We start from the raw sequence: 25,261 nt of genomic DNA, 5'->3' as shown, positions 1-25,261 counted from the left end.
CTGAAGTGGGTGCCACATCTATAAGTCATTCTGTTTTATAGACCATTAGGATCTCCAGAGAGAACCTGCATGGAGACCACTGCTTTTTGTTGAAATTAAAATGTCAGAGAAAAAGAAATAGAACAAAACAGGGAATCTGCAATTAATTACCAGGCCATAAAAATTCAATAATCAGGAGGCAGAGCAGCCGCAGGCCCAGAGGTATCAGAGCCAGCGTAACAAGAATGGAATACATTAATCTTTTCAAATTAGTTTTTTAATCTGAGGGGGATATATGGTGACATGCCTCCCCTCCCCGCCCGCCTCCCACCTCCACAGGCTCCGGCCTGAAGCCAGGCACGGGGAGGGAGGTTCTGGTGTGAGCTGGGGGCCTGCCCAAACCCAGACCCCCAGAAAGGAAAGAGAGCGCCGGTTTGCAGCCCCGGCTGAGCCCAGCGCCCCGGTGCCACCTGGCCTGGTGGAAGGATCTCAGCAGAGAAACCATGAAAGCACTTCTGGTTTCCTCCTGGTCAAAAGAGCTCATTGTGTGTCCACGCTCCTGCGTGGCCTCCCACGGGCCCAGGGCTCCCACAGCTCTGGTCAGTCCCGTGCTCTGAGCTCCGGGCTTCTTTAGTTCGCCCCGTGTCTTCAGCCTCAGCCAAGGCGCTCCCTCAACCAACCTCCCCCAACAAGCCTGTCCCTGAGCCTTGCGGGGGCTGAGCCTCGCCTAGAAAGCCCCCGGTGGGGCTCCAGTCTGCCCAGTGTGGTTGCTGAAGGCTGGTGTCAGGGGACAGCCGCGGAGCAACGGCCGATGGAATTTGACTCCTTTTAAATGGAACAGCTATAGCCCAATAAGTCCCAGGCCCTGTGTGAATCGTTCACCTGGATTTTCTCATTTCATCTCCCGAGAGGTCAGGACTATTAAGAAACCCATTTTACAGAAGAGGAAATTGTGAAGCCGGGACACACAAGTTCCCTGTGTTCTGTGGTCTCTGAGCCCAGCTTCACTAACACAAGCGAGGACAGCTTCTTTCGCCTCGCCCCATTCGGCACACAGTCGGTGTTTCCATCACTTCACTGGATAGCGTCCCTGCGGAACAGCCCTACAAGGGGACTTCACCTGCCCTCTGATCTTTCCTCCCCAAGATATCTTCAACTTATGATAACAGCGGCTGCCATTTCTTGAGCAGCTACTGTGTGCCAGGCTATGGGATCTGGTGCCATTAATAGTAAGACAGTGGTCCCAGTTTTACACAAAGGAAACTGAGGCTCAGAGACTGATGGGCCCAAGATCTCACACCCAAGTCTACCTCGCACCCAAGAGCATGATTTTAACTAAGGGTCTTGTCTCAGCACCCCATCAACCAGACCTGACCCAGGGCTCCCAAACCCCAACTCCCCCCAAACATACATTCCTTCAACTTGACATCCTTGGTGACCTCCCCCAAGAGGCCCCCCCCGATCCTCTCGGTCCCTCCCAGGGTTCCTTTAATTTCTATCATTTGTACCTGTTCGTATCCTGTTATACCGACGTTCTACTCGCCCACCCACATACGCCCCTGGGGGTTCTCAGCAAAAATGGTAGCGATGAGGAAGCAGCAGAGCCGCCGGCACAGTTCCGAAAGCGGCCACTAGATGACGACTGACCCACGCGGGCGGGGCTTGCAGTAAGGCCATGAGGCCGCCAGATGGTGGTCGAGGCCGCGGTTCCGAGGGCACTGCCCCGGCAAGTTGGAGGCGCGAGGGCCCGCGGGTCCCAGGGCGGTCCCAGTAGCCCTAGCGCAAGTGACCTGGACGCCGCTGCCTCCTGCCCGCACCATGACCCAGCCCGTGCCACGGCTCTCTGTGCCCGCCGCGCTGGCCCTGGGCTCGGTCGCGCTGGGCGCTGCCTTCGCCAGCGGCCTCTTCCTGGGTGAGTAGGGCCGGGCCTTCGGCACCCTCGGCAGAGGCCCCGCGGGCGGACGGACGCAGGAACAGAGCCCGTGAACCCGCGAGGCTGGCTGCGGCTGAGGCTCACCCCTGGCGCCCTGGAGCCCCAGGCCCTGACCCAGCACCACCCCTCCCCGGCAGGGAGACGGTTCCCTCCATGGCGATACTGGCGAGAGAAGCGCCTGCTGCCCCCTGAGGACAGCCCCCTGTGGCAGTATCTGCTGAGCCGCTCCATGCGGGAGCACCCGGCGCTGCGGAGCCTGCGGCTGGTCAGCAGGGCCGGAAGCGGGAACGGGCGCCCACCTCGGGCCGGGAGGGACCCACGTGGCTGTGTGACCTTGGGCTGGTCGGTGGCCCCGTCTGGGCTTCCTGGCCGCGCAGGCCGGCCATGGTTGGGCGTTCCATGAGGGTCCGCCCCTGGGCCACGCCCACAGCCACGCCTCTGGGGGCTCTAAACCTGGGGCTCAGCTGGGTGACTGGCAGGGCTAGTGCGACCCTCTCCTCCCCCCAAGCAGCTGACCCTGGAGCAGCCGCAGGGGGATTCCATGATGACCTGTGAGCAGGCCCAGCTCTTGGCCAACCTGGCTCGCCTCATCAAGGCTAAGAAGGCGCTGGACCTGGGTAGGGCGCGCGGCTGGGGTCACTGGGGGCCGGAGTCACCGGGCCGTCGCCCTACTCTGGCCTGAGCCTATCCGTGTCCACGTCCCCAGGCACTTTCACAGGCTACTCAGCCCTAGCGTTGGCTCTGGCGCTGCCCCCGGCCGGGCGCGTGGTGACCTGCGAGGTGGACGCAGGGCCCCCGGAGCTGGGACGTCCCCTGTGGAGGCAGGTGAGTGTCCCACACACCTGAGGCCCTCGTCGGGCCCCTGGAGCCCGGCCACTCCCAGCCCCGGGAGAAGGGACATGCTGACTCTGACCCCGCTCCTTTCGCACGCAGGCCGAGGAGGAGCACAAGATCGAACTTCGGTTGAAACCCGCCCTGGAGACCCTGGGTGAGCAACGGAGCGGAAAGGGCCTTGGCGCCATTTCCCAAATGGGACCACCCGGCGCGAGGTAGTGACCCGGTCCGCCGGGCGGGCTTGGGCAATGACAGCCCCCCCGCCACCCGGTACGCGGCCACATGCAGAGTGGCAGGCAGGGGCCCTCGAGTACCTGAATGGTCACAGCGCCTGGGCCGGCCTGGGCGGGGGCTTCCGGCCGCTGGGGCCTGCGGACTCAGCTGCATCTGCCCCTCCCTACCCCGCAAGACGAGCTCCTGGCCGCGGGCGAGGCCGGCACCTTCGACGTGGCCGTGGTGGATGCGGACAAGGAGAACTGCACCGCCTACTACGAGCGGTGCCTGCAGCTGCTGCGACCCGGAGGCGTCCTCGCTGTGCTCAGTGTAAGGGACAGCCCCGGGGGAGAAGAAAGACCCTCTTGAGCTGGGTCCGTCTTTTCCTTGGGCTCCTCCTCGCCCCACTGCCCCAGAGCCCCGCCTAGTACAATCACGTAAGCTCCTCCCCCCAGGTATTCGAACTGAGTCCCCAGGTTTTCCACTTTCCCCTGCTCAGGTCCTGGGTCTCCAGCTCTCACCCCGCCTCCTGCTCAGGCACCCCCCAGGCCCCGCCCCCACGATGCCCCGCCCCTCCGCAGGTCCTGTGGCGTGGAGAGGTGTTGCAGGCTAAACCGCAGGACAAGGCGGCCCAGTGTGTGCGAAACCTGAATGAGCGCATTCTGCGGGACGCTAGGGTCCACATCAGCCTCCTGCCCCTGGGCGACGGCCTCACCTTAGCCTTCAAGATCTAGGGCTGGCCCCTAGCGAGTGGCCTCAAGGGAGGGGCCCTGGGACCCCCAGCCATCAACACCGAGTTTTAAATCTGACAATAAAGTGAGGCCTGGGACACGACCATCTTCTGAGCCTCCATATGTGCTGAAGTGGGGTAGGGAGGGAAGGCCCCGCACTGGCTACATCTTCAACAAAAGGGAGCCTTGAGGCCACAGATGTTCATCCCCTCCCTGGCACACTCCTGAGGACCCTCTGGCACCAGGGCTGTGGCCTGACCACAGGAGCTTCCAGCTGACTGGAAGCAGGATATCAGAAGTTTTAATTGACCTGCCCACATGCAGTTGGTCAGAAACCCCAGCTCCTTGTGGAGATTTGCCTCCACAGGATCTGAGGGCTGGAAGCCTGGTAGAGCCCCTGTGGTCTCCCTCCGACACCTCTTCCTAAGAGGGGCAAATGAATGAAGTTCCTGTTCAGTGCAGCTGGAACTAGTTGAGACCAATCTGGGATCCGATGGCAGGAAAAGGGCCTTGCTCCGTGTAAGTGTTGTAGGTTATGCCAATTCTGCTGGCCGTTTGCCCATGTTGTCACGAACTGTCAGCTTGGCCTCACCTCTGCAGTGGAGGCCCTGGTCAACATCACCTGAGACCAGGCCACTTGACTTAGACCTGAGGACCTCAAGGTTGACTGGAGTATATATCCTGTCCTCCCCCTGAAGTCCTTGAAGAACATGAGAGACTGAGTGGGATCATTGGCCAGAGGTGTGAAGCAGACAGGCCAATAGGTAGGAGGCAATTTTTAACAAGTTCCCCAGAGGAAGATGAAGAGAAAGTTAAGCTTTCCGACACAAACATCTATGAGCCTATGAGCCAAAGTGGAGAGGGAGCCAGGTGCTTCACTCTTCTGGTTTAAACCTCCACAATCCATAGGAAGATCTTATCTCCACACCACAAATGAAGATCAGGCTCAGATATGAAGTGTCCTTTCCATCAACACTGCCTCAGGCCTCAGGCAGAAATGGCATCAGCCTAGAATTAGGTTTTGCCACCATCTGTTAGGCCTGGGTGGTGGAACTGAACCTGGAGGCTGCTGATTAATAAATTAATCATCTATTAATTTCTAACATATCAAGGCCACAGGAGCCCCATGAGCCCACAGTTGGCAACTTTCACAACCCTACAGCATTTGGGATATATACTTGCATTTCAGACAACCCTCAGGAACCTGGCTGTAAACTATCCTCCTCTCTCCCACTTATAAAAGTATATAAGAAGCACATGGGTGAATAGGTCCATTTTACTCTTAAGTATCTATCCTGAAAACACAAGAGACGCTTTCATACCTAGCTTGCAGACACCCTTTCCTGTTTTTTTTCTTACCTAGCAATAGGTCCTGCCTGATTCAAACAAACTGGTTCAAATTCCAACTTACTGCCATTAAGTTATGTGTCTTATTCAATGGGCCATTCCAGCCAGTCCCTTAGGACAAACAGTGAGATCACAAGGGGCCTCTGTGCCCCCCATTCCACCTGTATGGAAAGCTTGTTTGGGCTGCTAATCTCTCATCAGATTCTTCTTGACCTGGAAATTTTCAGCATGTATCACTTTTTTGGGTAATGAGTAAGTATTACATTTTCTTATCTGTTCTCTCTGACTTCAAACTATACCACAGATCTAGTATTATGAATTTGTTCAACAAAACCCTTCTCTAACCTTTGATGGTATCTAACTCTTCTCCCATCAAAATTCCTCTTTCCTACTTTTCCAACCAGAATCATCTATTAATTTCTATCATTCAGCTCAAGTCCAGATTAAGGCCAATGGCCACATAGCCTGAAGGCACTCTGGTCACAAACTTAGGCCCAAGCTTTTCAGTGTCTGCCTGAAAAGAAATGAGTAACGACCTCTCACTGGGGCCCATACACTTCCATTTTACAGACCCTCTGGGTACTGACACTGTCTGTCTATGCCTTGCTCCCTTTCCCTACACCTCGTCCCATCCCACCTGACTAGGGCCTGGATCATTTCCAAAGCAATAACCCAAAGGGGTGTGGTGGGTGTATACAACCTTCAGCACCATCCCTTCATTTCTCTTTTTTCATCACTTGCTAACTCTTCCTGGAGTTCACGATGATCCAATGTAATTTTTCAAATTTACAAACTGAAGATATAAAGGCATGTATCTTCTTACTTTATTGTAGTCTAAAAATCTCATGGAGTTACTCTCGGGTCAGAGGACTTTGTGGCACAGATTTATGAAAAGAGCAAAATAAATGCTCACTGGAAAAATAAAGTACTAGCTAGATACAAGGAAGATTTGACCCTAGCTGCCAAGTTTTTAACTCTGCAAATACTTAGAGTCATAAATTATGTATACTTGTTTTATTCATAATTTGTAATGTTTTGGGATACCAAAAGTAATTCTAATGATGTTTGAAATTAACAAAAAATTTTAACCTCATCTTAAAACATCCACTGATCCATCTCATTCAATGGCAATATTCAATGTTAAAAGAAACATAAAAACAAACATGCACACAACTGCACAGTTTTCATAAAGGTCTATTTCATTATTGGTGGGTAGCGCATTTAACAGTTAAATACATTTAAATAATGTATAGGTGACTGCACGACTGCAGCACTGGTAACTAGATAGATAACCAATTCAACTAGAAACCAGCTAACAAGTAACTGCCTAAATATTTAAAATACAGCTCTTGTTTAGATCATCCTTTGTTTTGATCACCTTCTTGGGGTGGGGGGGAAGCCTGCTGGTCACACTGGAAATATATTAAGGCCAAATCTTCTGATATCCATTCCCAGAGGTTTCTTTCAGCTGGATTAAGCCTCCAGCTCCAGGGCAAGCCCAAGTTTGTGGCCTCCAGCATTAATGCTCTTCCCATCTACCAGAGCAGACAGTGTAAGCTTCACACCTGTAAACAAAAGCAGACAAGCATCATGTGCCTGAAACACCTCATGGGAGTCTGCAGTCACGCCACAACCTGTCACTTTTCCTCAGCTTGTCAGATGACCTACTAGTGCCAGCCACCAGAGGGCGCTTGGGAGTATCTGAGACACCAGACAATTCATGTGCACATCCACAGTAAGGAAGGCATCTAGTCCCCGAGCATAAGAACGTTCATAATAAAGCTCAAACAGCTCTGGAAAATACAATCATGTTCAATACACTACCCAGACTAAAAGACAACCATAACTGGATCCTGGAAAGGAAAAGCTACAATTAAGAGACATTTCTGGGACAAGTGCAGAAATCCAAATATATACTATATATTAGGTACCATTTCAAACTGTTAATTTCCTTAGCTGTGAAAACAGTATTATAGTTATGATGTCTTTAAAACGATGCAGTTAAAAATGTCTTACTCTCATGATATGTATGCTACTAGGGCTGATGTGTCTGTGTGTTTGGAAAACATATATTTAAATAATTCATAAGGATATGTGGGGAAAAAAGAAAAGAAGGATTATGTATACAGACATGGAGAGATAAAACAAACAAGATGAATGTTAGTAATTGGTCAATGTGGGGAAGGTATGAGTGTTCGTAGTACCATTCTTTTCTTTAGGTTTCAAAACAGTCAAAAAGTCTGGGGAAAAAGTTCCAAGTGCTTTAGAACCTTGCTCTTCAGCTGGTGGTTCAAGAACCAGCAACACTGGCATCACCTAAGAGCTTGTTAGAAAGTCAGAACCCCTCGCCCCAGACCTATGTATTTTTATAAGATTCCCAAGGTGATTCATGCACACACTGCTATTTGAGAAGTACTGCTCTAGAAACCACAGCAAGGCTCAAAATACTATGCAAAGTAAATGAGACTATAGAGACCAAACAACCAAAGCTATGAGTGAACTATGACTGGAGAAATAAAAATTACTACAAGACATTTCAGGTACAAGTGAGGAAAGTAAATAGAGAATGGATATTAAATAATAATATGGAATCACTGTTAACTTTCTCAGGTGTGATAACAGTATTGTGGTTATGCAGGAGAATGTTCTTATTCTGAGGAGATGCATGCTGAAGCATTTAGGGAAATGTCATGATAGCTGCAACTTCCAAACGGCTCAGCATTAAAAAAAAAAAAAAAAAGGAAAGGAATAAAAAACTGTGGCAAAAGGTAAACATGTGTTCATTGTACTCTCTGTCAATTCTTCTGTATGCTTGAAAGGTCTGCAAAAGAAGAAGCTGAATCTTGAGAAAGAAAAACGGAGTTGGAGCAATCAGGCTCCCCGACTTCAAACTATACCACAAAGCTACAGTAATCAAGACAGTATGGTACTGGCACAAAAACAGAAACATAAATCAACGGTACAGGATAGAATGCCCAGAGATAAACCCACGCACATATGGGCACCTAATTTACGACAAAGGAGGCAAGAACTTACAGTGGAGAAAAGACAGCCTCTTCAATAAGTGGTGCTGGGAAAACTAGACAGCTACATGTAAAAGAATGAAATTAGAACACTACCTAACACCATACACAAAAATAAACTCCAAATGGATTAAAGACTTGAATGTAAGACCAGATACTATAAAACTTTTAGAGGAAAAGCACTCTTTGACATAAATCACAGCAAGATCTTTTTTGACCCACCTCTTAGAGCAACAGAAATAAAAACAAAAATAAACAAATGGGACTTAATTAAACTTAAAAGCTTTTGCACAGCAAAGGAAACCATAAACAAGACAAAAAGACAACCCTCAGAATGGGAGAAAATATCTGCAAATGAAACAACAAAGGATTAACCTCCAAAATATACAAACAGCTCATGGAGCTTAATATCAAAAAAACAAACAATCCAGTTAAAAAATGAGGAGACCTAAATAGACATTTCACCAAGGAAGACATACAGATGGTCAAGAGGCACATGAAAAGATGCTCAACATCACTAATTATTAGAGAAATGCAAATCAAAACTACAATGAGGTATATCACCTCACGGCGGTCAGAATGGCCATTATCAAAAAAGCTAGAAACAATCAATGCTGGAAAGGGTGTGGTGAAAAGGGAGCCCTCCTACACTGTTGGTGGGAATGTAAATTGATACAGCCACTATGGAGAACAGTATGGAGGCTTCTTTAAAAACTAAAAATAGAACTACCATATGACCCAGCAATCCCATTACTGGGCATATACCCTGAGAAAACCAGACACATGCAACCCAATGTTCATTGCAGCACCATTTACAATAGCCAGGACATGGAACCAACCTAGATGTCCATCGACAGATGAACGGATGAAGAAGATGTGGCACATATATACAATGGAATATTACTCAGTCATAAAAAGAAACGAAACTGAGTTATTTGTAGTGAGGTGGATGGACCTAGAGTCTGTCATACACAGTGAAGTCAGAAAGAGAAAAACAAATACCGTACGCTAACACATATATATGGAATCTTAAAAAAAAAAAAATGGTACTGATAAACCTGGCTGCAGGGCAGGAATAAAGAGGTAGACACAGAGAATGGACTTGATGACATGGGGTGGGAGGGCGAAGCTGGGGCAAAGTGAGAGTAGCTTCAACATATATACACTACCGAATGTAAAATAGCTGGCTGGTGCGAAGCAGCAGCATAGCAAAGGGAGATCAGCTCGGTGCTTTGTGATGACCTAGAGGGGTGGGATAGGGAGGATGGGAGGGAGGCTCAAGAGGGAGGGGATATGGGGATATATGTATGCATATGGCTGATTCGCTTTGTTGTGCAACAGAAACTAACACGGTATTATGAAGAAATTATACTCCAATAAAGATCTATTTAAAAAAAAATATCTAACAGTCTGTTTTCCAAAGTGGCTGTAATATTTTATGTGCATGCCAGCACTGTATGAGGGCTCTAACTTCTCCCTATCTTCATCTACACTTGTTATTTTCTAATGTTATATCCATTCTAGTGGGTAGAAGTGGTATTTCATTGTGGTTTTAATTTACATTTACTTAATGACTAATGACACTGAGCACCTTTTCCTGTGCTAATTAGCTATTTGTATGTCTTCATATAAATGTCTTTGCAAGTCTTTTGCCATTTTTTGATTGGGTTGTTTGTCATATTTATTATTGAGTTGTAAGAATTCTTTATGTGTTACGGGCACAAGACCTTTGTATGATTTGCAAACATTTTTCTCAGTCTATGGTATGTCTTTTCTTTCTCTTAATACTGCCTTTTGAAGCATAAACTCAAGTTTCTATTAAAAAAAAAAGAAGCTGAGAAATGAAACTAATTTTGAAACCACTATCAGAACAATCCTTAATACTTACCAGGCCTCAGAGTCTGAGTGTAGCCCACTCCAATTAAACTAGAGTTGTTGACTTTTGCCTAAGATAAAATGCAAAAACAAATGTAAGACAAATTTTTGAATGGAGAGACAAAGCCCCTGGGTGTTTCCCTATCATACAATTATGACGCGTTCACTTTTCCACGAGTTAATAAAATTTAATACTGTATTAAGCTAAGCAAAAACTAGGTGCCACTTAATCCTCATCCACTAAATTCAAATTGTCAGCAGGACACAAAACTCTTTCAATCTTTTGGGATGTGTCCACAGACCCCAAATTGTCCATATAGCACAAAAGCCTAAGCACTCTCATAAAAACTGTCCTTGTTGAGTCTAATCTAGCACATAAAACCATACCAGAATGTGGGTAATGGAAGTTCACCAGGCTCACTAACTACATGACATTGACACACACACCACCCTCAAAGTATGGCATGTGTACAGTTTAAATTTGTGACTACGACACACACTACTTTCAGGGGTATTCCTAAAGAATCTAAACCATGCATGTTCTAAATCTCCAAATGACAAGCACTTCCTCTGAAGAAAGAGACGACTACAACTCCTTTAACTCATTTTCTCACACCTCTCATTAATGCCCTTGAGTCTTGGCTGTATATAACTAGACTGTGCTTAAGAAGACGTTCCAAAGGGGCATCATTTACCAATCCAGACCCTTCCCTCCTTGTACAATTCTACTATTTTAGGATTTTAGTCACAGACTTTAAAGGGCCGGAAGGAATCCTGAAGAGCAAGACATGGTCAGGAAAAGCTTCTAGCTCCATTCTCTCCCACCACTGACATCACTTAAACCATACCACAGGCCTATGGCTGTAAATGGGGGCATCTCACCCTGCTCTCCATGGCCTAGGTTGCCTAGTCAGGCAACTTTGCTCTTCAGCATTTTGAGCGCTATGGTAATAAAAAGATAATAAACAGCCTCTGGGATCAAAACAGACTTGGAAATGATTTGATGTCTACACTCTTTTGTAATGTATATCAAAACAGCCCAACTGAGAGAGAAATGATCCAACTATACAGGCAAAAGTCACATAAACAACACCTGTATTCACCTGGCACTACAGCCAAGTCTTCATGAGCCACCAATGACCGTGCGAGTTATCTGTCTAAGGAAGAAATGCCCCACTAGTAACCATCTTGTGCCAAACAAATTAAGAGCCCCAAACAATAAAACAGCTCCTACTATTTTAGGAGTCAACCATGAAACTAATGGAGCATTACGCAATGCTTTTATGCTTGATTAGGGTAACAGCAGCACTACTTAGATGGACCATGCTAAATATTCAATAGTTTTCCAAACTAATCCCCAGAAGTCACTCACTGGCACACAGGTCCCAAGCTGCCTTCCCATTTTAGACTGTGAGAGAGCTGCATCTTCTGCTGGCATTAAACCTGTGATGGTGCCACAGACATACATTTGAAGAGACTAGCAATGTAGCTACCACAGAATAGTGTGCTGTGTGAATCCTAAGGATTTTACTGCTACAGTGTAGTTAGAAATAGAGAAGGGAAAAATAAATGAATCACTGCCTTGCCAACAGGAAAAGCATTCCGGGTGCTTCTCATTCTCTCTGATTACAACTCTGCTAAGCTAAAACAAGAATGGGGCTAAAACTTAACTGCCTAAATCATCAAACCATATCGTCCTCAGGAATGAAGATGACTTTATGTAACAGAAATAACTCTCATGGAAGGTTTAACTCTCTTTCATTCTAGTACATACAGTGCTTGACCTGTAAGCAACTAACACGCAAGAAGAGCTACTGATCTGCCTGAAACTGGAGCCAGCGCTCTATACCCTCAGACACTGTACTCCCTCCTACCACAATCCACTATGACTGAAGGAAGAAATAGCAGAAAGAGTGTAAGGACAGGACTAGGGTGGCCATGCAACCCAACCAACCCACAATAGAGGGGAGGGAGTTCCTGGGATGCAGGACTTTCAGTGCTCAAGTTGGGATAGTCCCGGGCAAAGCAGGATGAGCTACCTCGTCACCCTAGACAGAAGGGAAATCAAAAGACATGCAAGTCCAGTCCTGGCCCTACCTCTCTTTCCTTCCTTCCCTAGCTGTGGTCTAAGTCCTTCCTCTCTCCAAACTTTGGTTTCTTCACTTGCAAAACAGCATGTGTACCACTGGCTGCTCAGATCAAATCTGAAGATATTTTGTAAACCATTAAAGACAAACACAAAGTAACAGAGTAGTATTACCTTCCAACCAGGATGAGAACTGCCCAGGGCCCAAAACACTGGCTTCCCTGGGTTTGGACAGGCTTGGCCCTCATAGTTATTATCTACACTACTTCAGCAGCTTTTGAAGTTAATTTAAACAAACTCCTGTGGCCTGGATAGCAAACATCTCCGTCTCAACAAAAAAAACAGCATTCCGAGTTCTAGTCCCAATCTGTGTGTAAATTGGGAATTGTGTGAACCACAGTTCAAATTTTCAACACAATCCAATATACCCAAAGATTAAGTCCCACAACCAAAATCCCATTCTAAGCCCACAGCAGTACTCACAGAAATGGAAGCAGTGGGATCCAACTGATATTTAGCTGCAATGCCAAAGCGAGTACAGTTGGTTCCTGATGTCCAAGCAAGGTTTACTGAAGTGTCAAGATCTTCACATACTTTCTGATAAATTGATCCTCCAAATTCTGTCCCATCATTGCTATAAGATATTTTAAATTAGTCAACCTAGACTAGACAATGTAATAAAGTCTAAGGCACAAGGCTGATATTGTAGCATTACATTTAAATAAAAGCCATTGCTTACATGGGTCTCTAGTATTCCACTGAAAACTTTAGTTTTAAAAGGTCTTTTCGGGGCTTCCCTGGTGGCGCAGTGGTTAAGAATCCGCCTGCCAATGCAGGGGACATGGGTTCGAGCCCTGGTCCAGGAAGATCCCACAGGCCGTGGAGCAACTAAGCCCGTACGCCACAACTACTGAGCCTGCACTCTAGAGCCCGCACGCCTAGAGCCCGTGCTCCACAACAAGAGAAGCCACCGCGATGAGAAGCCCGCGCACTGAAATGAAGAGCAGCCCCCGCTCACCGCAACTAGAGAAAGCCCGCGTGCAGCAGCGAAGACCCAACACAGCCAAAAACAAATAAATAAAATAAATAATTTTTTTAAAAAATGTCATCAATGGTCTTTTCCCAACTTATGTCCAAAAACACGGATTGGTCAAATCAATCATGGTATATCTATCCAGCAGAATTATCATGCAGCCACTAACAATCACTAAGAATACATAATGCTATAGGAAAATGATCAAAATGTATTAAGGTGGGCGAGAAGGTTACAAAACAGACTTTTTGGTATGTATTTTATATACACACATATAAAAAGATGAAACAGCAAAGCATTAACAATTAACAAAAATTATACATCTAGATGGTGGGATTATGAAAAATTTTTGTTTTCTTCTTTGTACTTCTGTTATATACCAATGCATCATTTTTATAAGGGAAAAAATTCTTTTTAAGTCCTTTCTACATATACATTTAATTTGGGTTAGGTAAAAACTCTATACATTTTAGGTAATCCTATCAAATGAGCACCTCACACATCACAGACAATCAAGTCAAATGAATGCACATAGAGTTTGGCAATGTCTTAGCCTTTTTTTTTTGGCCGCACCATGCAGCTTGTGGGATCTCAGTTCCCTGACCGGGGACTGAACCCGGACCACAGCAGTGAAAGCTCCAAATCCTAACCACTAGACCACCAAGGAACTCCCGTCTTAGCCTCTTCTAAAAATCCAAAGCACATCAAGCCTCATGCGAAATGAACATTTACTCTCTCAGCACCAAAACTCAGACTAATGGTTTTTACTGTACACTTCTGAAGGGCATTCTAGAAATGCCCAAGGATGATCTTTTTATGTTAAGAGAACTCCTTTAGGTTGTACTTAGATTCACAGGAGATGACAGGAGACATCAATACCACTTTGAGGTCCTACATCATAATATCCCACAAAAGAAATACTCACACATTAGTGTGTAGTTGGAAGTCCCCAGTCCTGTAGCCCACTGCAAAGTTATTCCTTGTCAGCTTTGATTTGGCACTGTCAAAGGTCATCTGGTACCCAGCAAGCCAGCCCTCATAACCAAAGACTGCTGAACCGTGGATTGCAGGTCCAGCAAAATCAAAGTCAACATCACAACCAAGGTTTATACATTCCCTCTTGTAAGAAGACTTGATTTTACCACTTTTCTTTCTGGAAAAAGAACAAACTGTCTTAAAACTGATGTCAGTGGGAAAGATTTACAGACATAACTTCTGCACAGAGGGCACAAAACAGATTTAAATGAACCTCACTGTAACTGGGGAGTACAGGCACACTTCGTTGTTTTACTGCAGTTCACTTTACTGTGTTTCCCTCCCCCCCACACCTGTTTGTAGTAATTGAGGGTTTGCAGCAATCCTGCATCAAGCAAATCTGTTTGGGTGTTTTTTCCAACAGCATTTGTTCACTTTGTGTTGCTGTGTCACATTTTGGTAATTCTCACAATATTTCAAACATTATTATTAGCATTACAGTTGTTACAGTGATCTGTGGTCACTGATCTTCTGATGTTACTACTACGACTTGGTGAAGGCTCAGATCATGGTTGGCATTTTTTACAAATAAAGTATTTTTTAATTAAGGTATGTACATTGTTTTTTTCCCCAACATAATGCTACTGCACACTTAACAGACAACAGTATAGTGTAAACATAACTTTTATATGCACTGGGAAACCAAAAAATCCGTATGACTCGCTTTTTTACAATATTCACTTTATTGCAGTGGTTTGGAACCAAACCTGCAATATCTCCAAGGTATGCCTGTATAAGAGGTAGCAAGATATCATAAGAGGTAAAAAAAAATATGGCTCAATGAACTGAAAGACAGGCACATGGGGCAACTGGACCACCACCACCATAGGAAGACTGCTTTGCAGAACTGGTTATCAGTCACAAAAGCCTACAAAAAACATGTTAGGTACCCAAGTTAGTGTCACAGTAAGAGGCAAATATTTGAAGGCAAGCCAACAACCATACTGCTCATGCTCCAAAGGCAGAAACAGAAATTCACCACCACAAGGCAGCTGAATGTGCACCTTTCTTAAATATACCAAAGAAGAATGCTTTTAAATTTAAAGCAGATAAAAATGTCCATGCTTACCCCGTGTTTGGTGAAAAGGTGGTATCAAATGTCAGTTTCAAACCTTGACAAATCTATTTCGAGAGAAAAAGAATTTGTTTTCAGCTCTATTTCTTTTTTGAAATACAAAAATAAAATAATTAATACTAAAGCACATTTTCAAATGTTACCTGGTCTTCAATAGCGATTTCTGTTCCCAGAGTATTATCAGTGTTCCACTTTTCTGTGAAAGTCAGACCATACTCACACCATTTATATTTGGTCTCCAAGGTCCCGGTAACTTTACCAGTGTCTGTATTAGATGAACCAGATGTTGAGAATTCCTAACAAGACAAGACAAACTTCAGGAACTTTCTCGTAAGCCTAGAAGAATCCACTTCCTAATTTACACACACACACACAAAAACCCACTGAAACACAATAATTTCACTAATCCTCTTTTTTCTAGCTTCCCAAACACTCCTACCCTCTGCTACTGAGTATATACAAGAGCGACAAATTAGCCTGTAAGTTACTGACTACACCTTACTACCGCTGACATTTCCAACCAATGGATCAAAAGTTACTTGTTTCTGATTCTCAAGTGAACAACAAACTATACAACTTTTAAGGAAACTTCTGCTAAGGTGATTTTATTTGGGATTCAAAAAAATCAGTGGGGGAGGTAGGTGGGGGTGGATGGATGTTTTAGTACTGCTTCCAATCTGCCTGATATTGAATGAAACACTAAATAGGTCAGTATGGCTAATCAGACCCCCTTCATTAAAATCTGAGTTTATACACAATTTACTATGAAATGGTTCCTGAAAATCCTTAAAAGGAAAGCATCCCACTGTAAGAATCTATGCCACAAACAAGTTTTTTTTTTTTTTAATTCTTTGGTAACCTCAATATTGTTTCTGACATAAAGAGTCTTCATCAGGTTTAATGCCTTTCCAGCCATCTTTCACATTCTCATTAAAAAAAAAAAAAAAAAAACGGGGAGGGCAATTATAGATTTACTCTATAACTGGTTTATATCATGCATAATATAAACTATACTCTGTAAAACTGATGATATTAGTAGAAAAAATAACCTATGCAGTGATCAATTTGAAGTGCACTATATAATCTTATGTTTGTAGCAAATATAAATAACTTGCCAATCCCTAATTGCACACCAACTGAAAAGAAAGGCATAATATGGAGAGGGCTTAACTGAAATTCAAGATCTGCTACAGATAATCCAGAAATCTAACCTTCCAGAGCTTAGTATACAGGCAAGAAAATGAAATCTTCCAAGATAAAATGTTAAAAATGCCGTTTGAGGGTTCTGATCTGACTGCTAATGATGGTTATACTCTTAAGGCCATTGGAAAGCCAAATTTAAAGATGGCTAATCTGATCTAATAAAGAAAAGCCTTCGACCTGAAACTGTGATACCTGCAGAATGAGGAAATATCAAAAAGTCTATCAATAGGAGAAAAGACCAATCATCCTTCACTTAGAAAACAGAGCATTTGTGTAACTATTGCTCTGCCGTGAAACAGACTCAATTCTTTAGGTCTTATATACAATCTCCTGAAATTAGATGCTTTCAGTAACAGAAATTTCAAGTCAAAGCTTGGCACTCAATGCCCATACTAAAAAGCACCAGATTGTGTTAGGGAAGAACACTGGATATGAAATTAGGAGTCCTGACATCCAGTTCTGGCTGGCATTTACCAAATGAGTAACACTGAGGAAGACACTTTTCTGGGTCTCAGTTACCTCAACTGTAATAACAAAACCTACCTCTGGAGGATAAATTGGACTGAGACTTTGAAAGCTCTGCACATTTTCACATGCTCTACACAACAAGAATGCATTATTAAAACAATAAAATATATATGGAGCCACGCTCTAACAGATTTGAAATGCAAATGTGTACGAGTAGCTATTTTTAGTCCTGAGTGACAATGATTAATGATTCTTGAGGCCCCACCCACTGCCACCCATCAGCCCACAGACTGAGCCAGCTTATATACATGCTAAGTACATGCCAAGGAGTCCTCAAGACACAAAACCAAGAAGATCACACTGTGATCTGGGACCAGAATTGGGTCAGATGACACCACTGGTAGAGCTTATACCCTCCCTTTCACTCCTCACCAAGACATTTAGGCTTCTACCTTCTGCAGTGGCCCAGACATCTTTGCAATTCAGGTGAGAAATGGGACTATTTGGGGCCAGGTACATATTACAAGATCAGTACCATGTTTTTGAATTACATACATTAAATGTAAATTAAAACATACTATATCTAATCAAGCTCTTACATATCCTTCATGTTCTTAAGCTTAATTTCATAAAATTCCTATCCACAATAAGCCTTTCCTTTCCAACAAAGATTTTGATTTATCAAACAATCTAGTACTAGATATACTGCTCTGACTGTTCCCCACTTTAAAGTTTATTTTGGCTCTCCAGCCAGCCAACAAGCTTTTTAAACACAAGAATTGAGTGTTCTACTTTTTTTAGAAGGCCTTTTGTGTTTCAGCAAATACACAGCAAGTGGTTTATAAGGGGCAACAGGTTAAGAGAGGGAACACAAAACAAACACTAAGTCACTGCTCTGTAACCTGTTACCTTGAGCAAGTAAGTCACTCAACCACACTAAATACTCAGGCTTCCTTTCGGACCAAAGAAACCAAAAACCAGATGTGACCAATATAAAACCCCAGAAATCCCAGTCTAGGCATTGAGAAACTACAAAATGATTAATTTAAATAAATACCAGTTATATGCACTAAGGGCGTTAACAACTATAGGAAGAATTTATCAAAATAACCAATAATATTCAATATGCACACACTATACCCATCCCCAAAACAATCCCAAAACAAAAAATTTTCGAAGAAAAAAATTACACAAAATTAAATTTTACTTTACTCTCTTTGAGGGAGTGTTAGGCAGGATCAAGACATCCAAATATCAAAATAGTAACCTCTTTAAAAATACTCAAATTTAGGACTCTCTAAATTCACAAAATACACGTGGAAACCCTCCCCAAGGCGGGCTGCTAGAATATGACCATTACATAAATGATTAGTACACTCAAATTAAGAGTTACTGAATATTTTTATGCCCAGAACTCTTAATGTTTTTCACAGGCATTAAAAGAAGGGGTTACAAAAAAGTATAACAGGTTCCCTGCCTTTAAGCTTGCAACCTTACTGAGTAAACAGAATCCCACATGACCAGAGTCTTTCCTGAGTTCCTTGTGCATACAAAGTAATATGGCAAAAGACCACATGAAAATCAGAAATCATATCCAAAGCCAAAATAAATCAAGATAAAATTCCCTTAAAACGAAATTATCTTTTGCTCCTTCTTTAAGATAAAATGGGTAGACATCTTTCAGTTATGACTATTTTATGGGTTGAAAAATTGTATAAAGGCTCGTCAGAACTTATCAAATACCTAACACTCACCACGCCACTGCATGACTTTGTTTTCACATCCAGTTTCACCAACCCAAAACCTTCAAGTAGAGAGCAAAAGAAGATCAAAATGATCTTTTTGTATAAAAGATGCATACCAATAGCTGACTCTACATTTAAAAAAACAAAAACCAGAAAGATTTCACATATTCAGAGGGGGATAAAAATGTGTGTTGATATACAATATTTAAATGAAAACAATTTAAATTATGCTATGTAAATAACATGTAAAGGACAGAACACCTCTATGAAGCTTTGCCTAGTATGTTGGTATGTATTTGGCACCCACCCTCAAAGATAGCTTTCAAATCATCTTATCAAAGCATTTATTAAAAAATGCTTTTCAAACCTAAACATCAGATCAGAAAATCAATTCAACTTGACTATCCGAACAGTCAATAGTTTATTATAATACAGGCATTTAGAACATTTATCCCAAAGGCATACCTCGCTTTGGAATTAATAATCTGAACAACTGGGGAAATAATCTAAAGGATAGGGAGGGTGGGGTGTGGAACAAAATCTTTAAGAAAACCCATATTTATTTGCAAAAACCCATAACCCTTTATGAGTCACCACCATAAATGCAAAAAACAGTAAAACATCGTAATTCTAGTCAACCAAGGCCTAAACTATATCCGAACGAAATGAAAGCACAATTGTTTTTTTTCTTAAAGGTAAATTCCCTGAACTAAAGTATGAAAAAATGGAGGACACTGGGATGGAGGAAGGAAATGTGGGATGGAGGGGAATGTGGATTGTTACAGTACTCTTTTAACAGAAATATTATCTTAAATGTAGCTAATAGAAGAATTACTGCAGCAAGGTATTTACAATCTGAAGAAATTACTAATTCACTGAGCAATCCAAACACACATTTTCGCTTCAGATCTAAAATTTTTAAAACATTTCTTACCAAATCCTTTGTTGAATATATCTCTGGCAGCTTTGCCAAGGTCAGCATATGATGGAGGAATACACATTGCTGCTGGGAAGAAACATTCCAGTGTTAATGTCCCTGTTCTCCCCCAGTCTGTCCAAGAACTAGCTTATGACCCACTGCTACCTTTAAATCCAAGCAGTCCAACTTGGTTTTGATACCACTAGAAGCTACAATAACACTGTAGTCTAGTACGATCCATGAAGGAGGTATCGGCACCAAAGGTTTATTCCTAAAATAGATAATCACAGTTAAGTGCTTATACAAACTTGGGAAATTCCCTCCAAAATGTAAAAAGATTTTCTATTCCTAAATTTACACAGTGCCTGTAGCCTCACTTCCTAGGATGGGACTAGTACAAAGAATCAAACACATACACACGTATATATCTGTACATACAGATATACCTGCCAAAATTCACTGGAATATGCTGTTTTAACCAAATGAGATTAAATTAAAAACTAAGACAAGTCCCTCTCCCCCCTATTCATCCTTTAGTATCCTCAAGGAGATCAAAACCAATATTCTGAAGTAGAAAGAGAAAGATAATTCATATTTCTGAAACTTAAATATTGGAACTTAAAAAAAAAATACACCCATTTATGTTTCACTCAAGCGCCTACATCAACTAAATATCAAATGCACTTTAAACATATTAATATGACACTCAAGTCCTCGGCCCACGCTGTGAGGCATAAGGGCAAGCAATCTGAGGTCGTTACACCAGCTCATTCATCCTACATAGCACGTCCACGCCCTTAGGAGCACATGTAATGAATGACCTTGCGCCCTCACACGGGGGGTTACTACTTCCTCTAAAAAAGTGACTGATCCAATCCTGCAAAAGCTGAACCCGATAATTAATAACTTTCTGCTTCTGAGTTCGTCAAAGCTGAACGTGAATGCGGCCATAGACCAGCTCCCCAGGCCTAGTCAGTCCCCCTATCCGAAATCCAACCACCCAGCCCCTCCGCCGCAAAGCCAGGGAAGTCAGACGGTGGAGTGGCTACCGAAAGGGGCGAACTTCCAAGCTCTTGGAGAGAGAGGGGGAAAGAAGCTGCGATTTTCTCGTCGGGAGGCTTCGGCTACCCAGACACCGCCGCCCCATCCCGCAGAGATCGCCGCTCTACTTACGCCGTGGGCAGGTCTGTCCGTAGGTCGCCATAGCGAGGCCGCGGGGAGAGGTGATCTGAGGGAGGAACAAGAAGTGCGGTCAGCGGGGCTCAGAGGCGAATCAAGGGATCAGAAGGGGGTCTCAGACAGAGGGGAGAGGGGCCGCGGGGCAGCGCGGCCATCTTAGGGAGTCGGGGCCGACCCCGAGTCCGGCTCAGGCGTCCTGCTTGGCCGCCGGAGCCTAGGCCCCAAGGTCCGAGTGAGGCGGGCGCGGCGGTACCTGATGGTCTCCTGGGGGGAGGGGCAGGCACCGCTGCCGCTCCGCTAGCAGCTGAGGCCGCTCGGCTAGCTCTGCGTCCCGCTGCAGCTGCCGCGGCTGGAGGGCGAAGTGAAGGAGACACCGTTCCGCCCGCCGCAACCCTGTCCTCCCCCCGCCAGGACCCTGCCGCTGCCCCTGGGGCTGCCCGCCGCGCCTGTCCCCGCAGCGCCGTCCGCTGCTCACTCCAACCTGCTCCGAAACGGCCACGTGTTCCGAGAGCACCTCTGCCCACGGGGTGAGCTGCCTCGATCCCTCGGCAGGGGCAGGAAAAGCAGAAGCTGCCGGACCTCAAGTCAGGCAGCTACGAGGGCAGCCCCTGAGGCGAGGGGGCGGGAAACGGCGGAGGCAGCGTGGAGGGGAACGCGCGGGCTAGGGATGTGGCGGAGGCCCCGCGCGCGCTCGTCACGGGCGGGGCGGGGCTTCAGGCGCGTGCCTGCGCGGGGCTTGGCGCGACTGGGAGTGGCCGCGCACCCCGGGTCACGTACTTCTCTCCAACTCCCTTTGGAGAGTTTCGCACACCCTGTGGCTCGCACACCCTGCAGAGCCAGTCCCCAGTCTAGGAGGGAGTCAGCTGAGCGTTACCCCTTCTACACTGAGCAAGTGCAGCGTGCGCTTCTGAAAGACTGTCTCTCTCTCCTGGCCCAAGGAGAAACGAGTGGGGCACAGAGACGCACCTCCCGCCTCTTGTGCACGCCCTTACTTCGTCCGCCTCCCACCACCGTGTAATCGCCTTGCAGGGCGGAACTCGACCTGAGAGTCTCTCTTGGGTTGCCGCTCCCTGAACAGACGAGCACGTCTCGGGGTGCCCCGCCTTGCCCCGCACGCCCCCCTTCCTCGGCTCACGCCCTAGGGTTCCTTTTCTGCCGCCTCCGTCTCGCTTAGAGGTGGGACTGCTTTACACAGTCAGGGAACTGGAGCTGTCTTAGTGAGTCAAGCCTGCTAGAAAATTTAGGAATCATGCCGACCAAGCATTAGAATGCTGCACTCAAGTTCCCTGGGTATGCAGGAAGAGTGAGGGAGCCAAGGGAATAAGAAAAAGTGAGGCGTCTACTGAGATGGAAATAGAGTCAATTTAGGCTCCGGAATCGATCGCCAATTATCAGCAATTTATCCCCTCTGTACCCCAGTTTCTTTATTTATAAGTTTAAATGAGATGAAGTGGTCTTTAATAACCATTTGGCCGTAGACTATGAGCAAAGCCTTTTGACCCCTGACTGGCTCTGAAAGCCACCTCTGCTCAAATGCTGACAAGGTTCCATCTCCTCCTAAACCAGGAAAAAAGGATAGCTAGACAGGCTTCCACAATGCAAAGCCGGATTAAAGCTGCAGCCTGGTGGATTTCCCTGCCATGAGCAAACCCAGCCACCAATCTTGCCTAGTCATGGTTGGGATTAGTCATTGCAAAGGGTTAGAGGAAGGGAAGAGCCTTTGCTCTTAAAAGTTCAAGCACCAGAAGCACTGATAAATTCCTTCATTCAAGCTCAGACAGATTGGTCTGAAGTCAGTCTGGTTCCACAGGGAACTGGTCTGCTCTGGCCATGTTTGATGCTACTGTGAGACTAATGGCAGAGAATGCCATCCCATCACAACTGCAGCATAATATACCACCTCCCAGAAAAACCTAGACTCTGCTCAGCCACCTTCATTACCTGCAGTAGGGCTTATCACCCTGTGAACTAGCTAGCATTTTTAACCCCCAGAGAATTTCACTGTGCCACAGAACACAGACCTGAGCCTTCACCCTCTACAACTCCAAGGAATGTACACAATATCTAAAACCAGCAGCAGAATCATGGCAATTTATTTCAAAGTTGGATTCAGTAAATATATCTGAGTGCTTACATCCAAAGCTCTTTAGACCAAAGCATCATTAGTAGCAGCCACCGCTTATAAAGCAACTACCTTGTGTCACCCACAAGGGAAGAAAAGTCCATTCAGACACAGCTCCTGCTCTCAAGGCACTTACAGTCAAGCATGTGGAGAGGTGTCAAGAATTGGGAAGAGTCCAAGATTTTCCCTATGTGCAAGCTAGCAAGTTAGCCTGCCATAGTTTCATAGGTTCATAGATGCTGGCAGAAGACATGAAACTTGAAGTTCAGACAAAGGACTTTATTATGTATGGCTCAGCAGGCAGCATAAGCTTCATGTTCACATCAGTTCCCCTTGCCCTCTGTGTTCCACAGGGGTGATGCAGAGCACCCTAGGTAGAAACTGCACACCATGCATTTGTGTCACAGCTGAGGAATCCTAAACTTAGAAAACCTCCTGCCTTATCAGAGCTGCTAACCTGCCCAGTCTTTGCCCCAGAGACATACATTATTATACTTCTCTGGAAATAAAATCTGCCCTCTGCCTCCTGTCCCAGAGGGAGTTACTACCCCTGTCTCCCAAGGCTGTTTGCTATGCAAACATTCTTAAGAAGATAGTTTGAGATAAAAGCTGTCACAAGACATGTAGAAATACCATGGAGAATTGCCCTACAAAGTAGGATGGAGAATTCAGGAGTTGCAAGGACAATGCAAAACATAAGCACAGAGAACTGTGGGCACAGATAGACTGAGGAGATGCTTGCACTAAAGTTTGAAAGTAGGACTTATCAAAATTGGAAAGCCAACAGGTCAAGGATGGAGAAGCAAAATTCTAGAAAGAGGCATATGCAAAGCCATTCAGGGGCTTGAAGTGGCAAGAATCATTTGGAAACCACAAGTAATTAAGTAAAGCTGGAAAAACCTGTAGAAAAATTTGCAAGATGAGTCTAAAGATATTGGCTGGAGTCAAAGGACTAAGGTCCTGAAAGCAGCAAGTAAGGAGGAGTCTGGGGTGGCTGGGAGCAACATTTTTGACTTGAGCAGCTGGGAGGACAACGGTCTCACTCATTGTTGGAAGGGCTATGGGAAGAGGGACAGGTGTGAAGATAAAGAGGATGATTCAATTTCAAATAAGTATGAGGAGCCAGGGACCACCAACTCTAAATAGAGTTGTCCTATAAGCAGAAGCCTAGGAGACAGGTCTGGAGAGGAGACATTGACATGAAAATTTTAGTTTTAATTATGACTAATCATGGGTGTGATTAAAGTCCATAAGCAATGTGATAGGAATAAAGATAGAAGTCTTAGGAGAAGTGGTTGTTTCAGGGACAAGTAGCAGAGGAGCTAATGAAGAAAACTGACAAAGACTGGCTAGGAGGCCAAAAGAAAACTCAAGTGGAAGTACTTTCCTGGAAGCCAATGTGGGAAAGCAGTGGGTGGAAGAGGGAGTGCTGAACAGTGTCACATCCTGCGGAGTGGTCAAGTGAGGTCAAGACCGAATAAGTATAATATTAGTTGCTATTACTGTGTCACCAATCACCCCAAAACTTAATAGCTTAAAACAACAAGCATTTTATTATCTGCAACTTCCTGTGGGTCAAAAATTACGCTTAGCTGGGTAGTTCTCCGCTCAGGGCCTCCCATGAGATTGTAGTCAATATATTAGTTGGGCTACAGTCATCTGAAGGGTTGACTGTGCTAAAGGATCTGCTTCCAAGGTGGCTCCCTCACGTGGCTCTCGGCAAGAGGCCTCCGTTCCTCACCATGTGGCTTTTTCCATAGGGCAGCTGCTTGAGCGTCCTCATGACATGGCCCCTGGCTTCTCCCACAGCAGGTGATCTGAGACAGAGATGGAAGCCACAATGTCTTATATGATCCAGCCTCAGAAATCACACTGTCATTCCTGCCTTATTCTATTTGTTAGAAGCGAGTTACTAAGACCAGTCCACCCTCAAGGGAAGAGAAATTAGGCTCCTCCTTTTGAAAGGAGTATCAAAGAATTTGCGGATATATTTTAAACTACCATAGTCAACACTCTGGTCACATTATTTACATTTCTTCTACACGGAAAATACACTAACTCCCTCCTAAAGCCTCCCCCAAACCTTCACATTTATAGCATCAGCAAGAGGCTTGTCAGGTGTAGTTCCTTTAAGTACGGCAGCTCCAGTACAGTTCCTCTTAATCTGAAGATCTATGAAGTAAAGAGAATCTGCCTACCCCTACACATACACATATCCAACACACACGGAGAAGGTTAGGCACAAGATAACTGCTGAAGACACCCCTGGTCAAAAAGGGGAAGCAGGACGTACATGGAGTTCACAGCAGTTCTGAAATCCAGCCAGGTCGGTTTTCAAGATTCCTTCATTAGGACTCAGTCCTAATCCTGACTGTGCCAGATGAGGTCACATGGGAAGAGCCAGCCCTAGATACACACTCCTTCTCTTCCTGCCCCAGGCTCCGCCCCACAGTGTGAAGGG

General features: G+C 45.1%; 3 protein-coding genes and 1 long non-coding RNA gene across 11 annotated transcripts in view; 1 reads left to right on the top strand and 3 right to left on the bottom strand.

Annotated features, from left to right (window-relative positions):
• LOC309636347 overlaps positions 1-2,414 on the bottom strand; it is a 142,621-nt gene extending 140,207 nt beyond the window's left edge. For both annotated transcript variants that reach the window (XR_014249413.1, XR_014249414.1), the window contains exon 1: positions 2,212-2,414. This is a non-coding gene — a long non-coding RNA (uncharacterized lncRNA). The remainder of the gene's footprint in view (positions 1-2,211) is intronic.
• On the top strand, positions 1,661-3,793 carry COMTD1 (catechol-O-methyltransferase domain containing 1). Of its 2 annotated transcripts, none has more exons than XM_082408811.1 (7): positions 1,661-1,891; positions 2,050-2,177; positions 2,421-2,529; positions 2,619-2,737; positions 2,846-2,900; positions 3,156-3,289; positions 3,541-3,793. In XM_082408811.1, the coding sequence occupies exons 1-7, from the start codon at positions 1,798-1,800 to the stop codon at positions 3,691-3,693; spliced, it is 792 nt and encodes a 263-aa protein (XP_082264937.1). In that variant the 5' UTR covers positions 1,661-1,797; the 3' UTR covers positions 3,694-3,793. The 2 variants fall into 2 exon arrangements, with proteins under 2 accessions (XP_082264937.1, XP_082264936.1); XM_082408810.1 differs by having other exon boundaries at positions 1,663-1,891; positions 2,424-2,529.
• Positions 3,794-6,215: 2,422 nt separating this feature from the next.
• Positions 6,216-21,295, bottom strand: VDAC2 (voltage dependent anion channel 2). Of its 6 annotated transcripts, none has more exons than XM_082408808.1 (11): positions 20,932-21,096; positions 20,673-20,727; positions 19,665-19,770; positions 19,515-19,586; positions 18,590-18,639; positions 15,308-15,460; positions 15,159-15,211; positions 13,980-14,207; positions 12,505-12,655; positions 9,949-10,006; positions 6,216-6,602 (listed from the first exon to the last, which is right to left on the bottom strand). In XM_082408808.1, the coding sequence occupies exons 4-11, from the start codon at positions 19,579-19,581 to the stop codon at positions 6,511-6,513; spliced, it is 852 nt and encodes a 283-aa protein (XP_082264934.1). In that variant the 5' UTR covers positions 19,582-19,586; positions 19,665-19,770; positions 20,673-20,727; positions 20,932-21,096; the 3' UTR covers positions 6,216-6,510. The 6 variants fall into 6 exon arrangements, with proteins under 6 accessions (XP_082264934.1, XP_082264935.1, XP_082264931.1 ...); XM_082408809.1 differs by having other exon boundaries at positions 19,515-19,583; XM_082408805.1 differs by lacking the exons at positions 19,665-19,770; positions 20,932-21,096 and adding an exon at positions 21,160-21,295.
• SAMD8 (sterile alpha motif domain containing 8) overlaps positions 20,672-25,261 on the bottom strand; it is a 111,916-nt gene continuing 107,326 nt past the window's right edge. Inside the window, exons 8-9 of the transcript XR_014249401.1 lie at positions 21,160-24,617; positions 20,672-20,727 (exon numbers count right to left, since the gene is read on the bottom strand). The gene's annotated coding sequence lies outside the window, so the exon portion shown is untranslated. The remainder of the gene's footprint in view (positions 20,728-21,159; positions 24,618-25,261) is intronic.

This window comes from Balaenoptera borealis (genome assembly GCF_965194805.1).
Source record: "Balaenoptera borealis genome assembly, chromosome: 10".
Lineage (NCBI taxonomy): Eukaryota > Metazoa > Chordata > Mammalia > Artiodactyla > Balaenopteridae > Balaenoptera > Balaenoptera borealis.
Note: the sequence above shows the minus strand (reverse complement) of the source record. Positions and strands in the feature narration are given on the sequence as shown.

Coding starts and splice junctions, on each gene's coding strand:
- COMTD1 (XM_082408811.1), top strand. CDS start 1,798: ATGACCCAGCCCGTGCCACGGCTCTCTGTGCCCGCCGCGCTGGCCCTG. Junction 2,178..2,420: donor CGCTGCGGAGCCTGCGGCTG/GTCAGCAGGGCC, acceptor CCTCCCCCCAAG/CAGCTGACCCTGGAGCAGCC. Junction 2,901..3,155: donor ACCCGCCCTGGAGACCCTGG/GTGAGCAACGGA, acceptor CTACCCCGCAAG/ACGAGCTCCTGGCCGCGGGC.
- VDAC2 (XM_082408805.1), bottom strand. CDS start 20,703: ATGGCGACCTACGGACAGACCTGCCCACGGC. Junction 15,212..15,307: donor AAATCGCTATTGAAGACCAG/GTAACATTTGAA, acceptor CTCTCGAAATAG/ATTTGTCAAGGTTTGAAACT. Junction 6,603..9,948: donor CACTCAGACTCTGAGGCCTG/GTAAGTATTAAG, acceptor TTTTGTTTACAG/GTGTGAAGCTTACACTGTCT.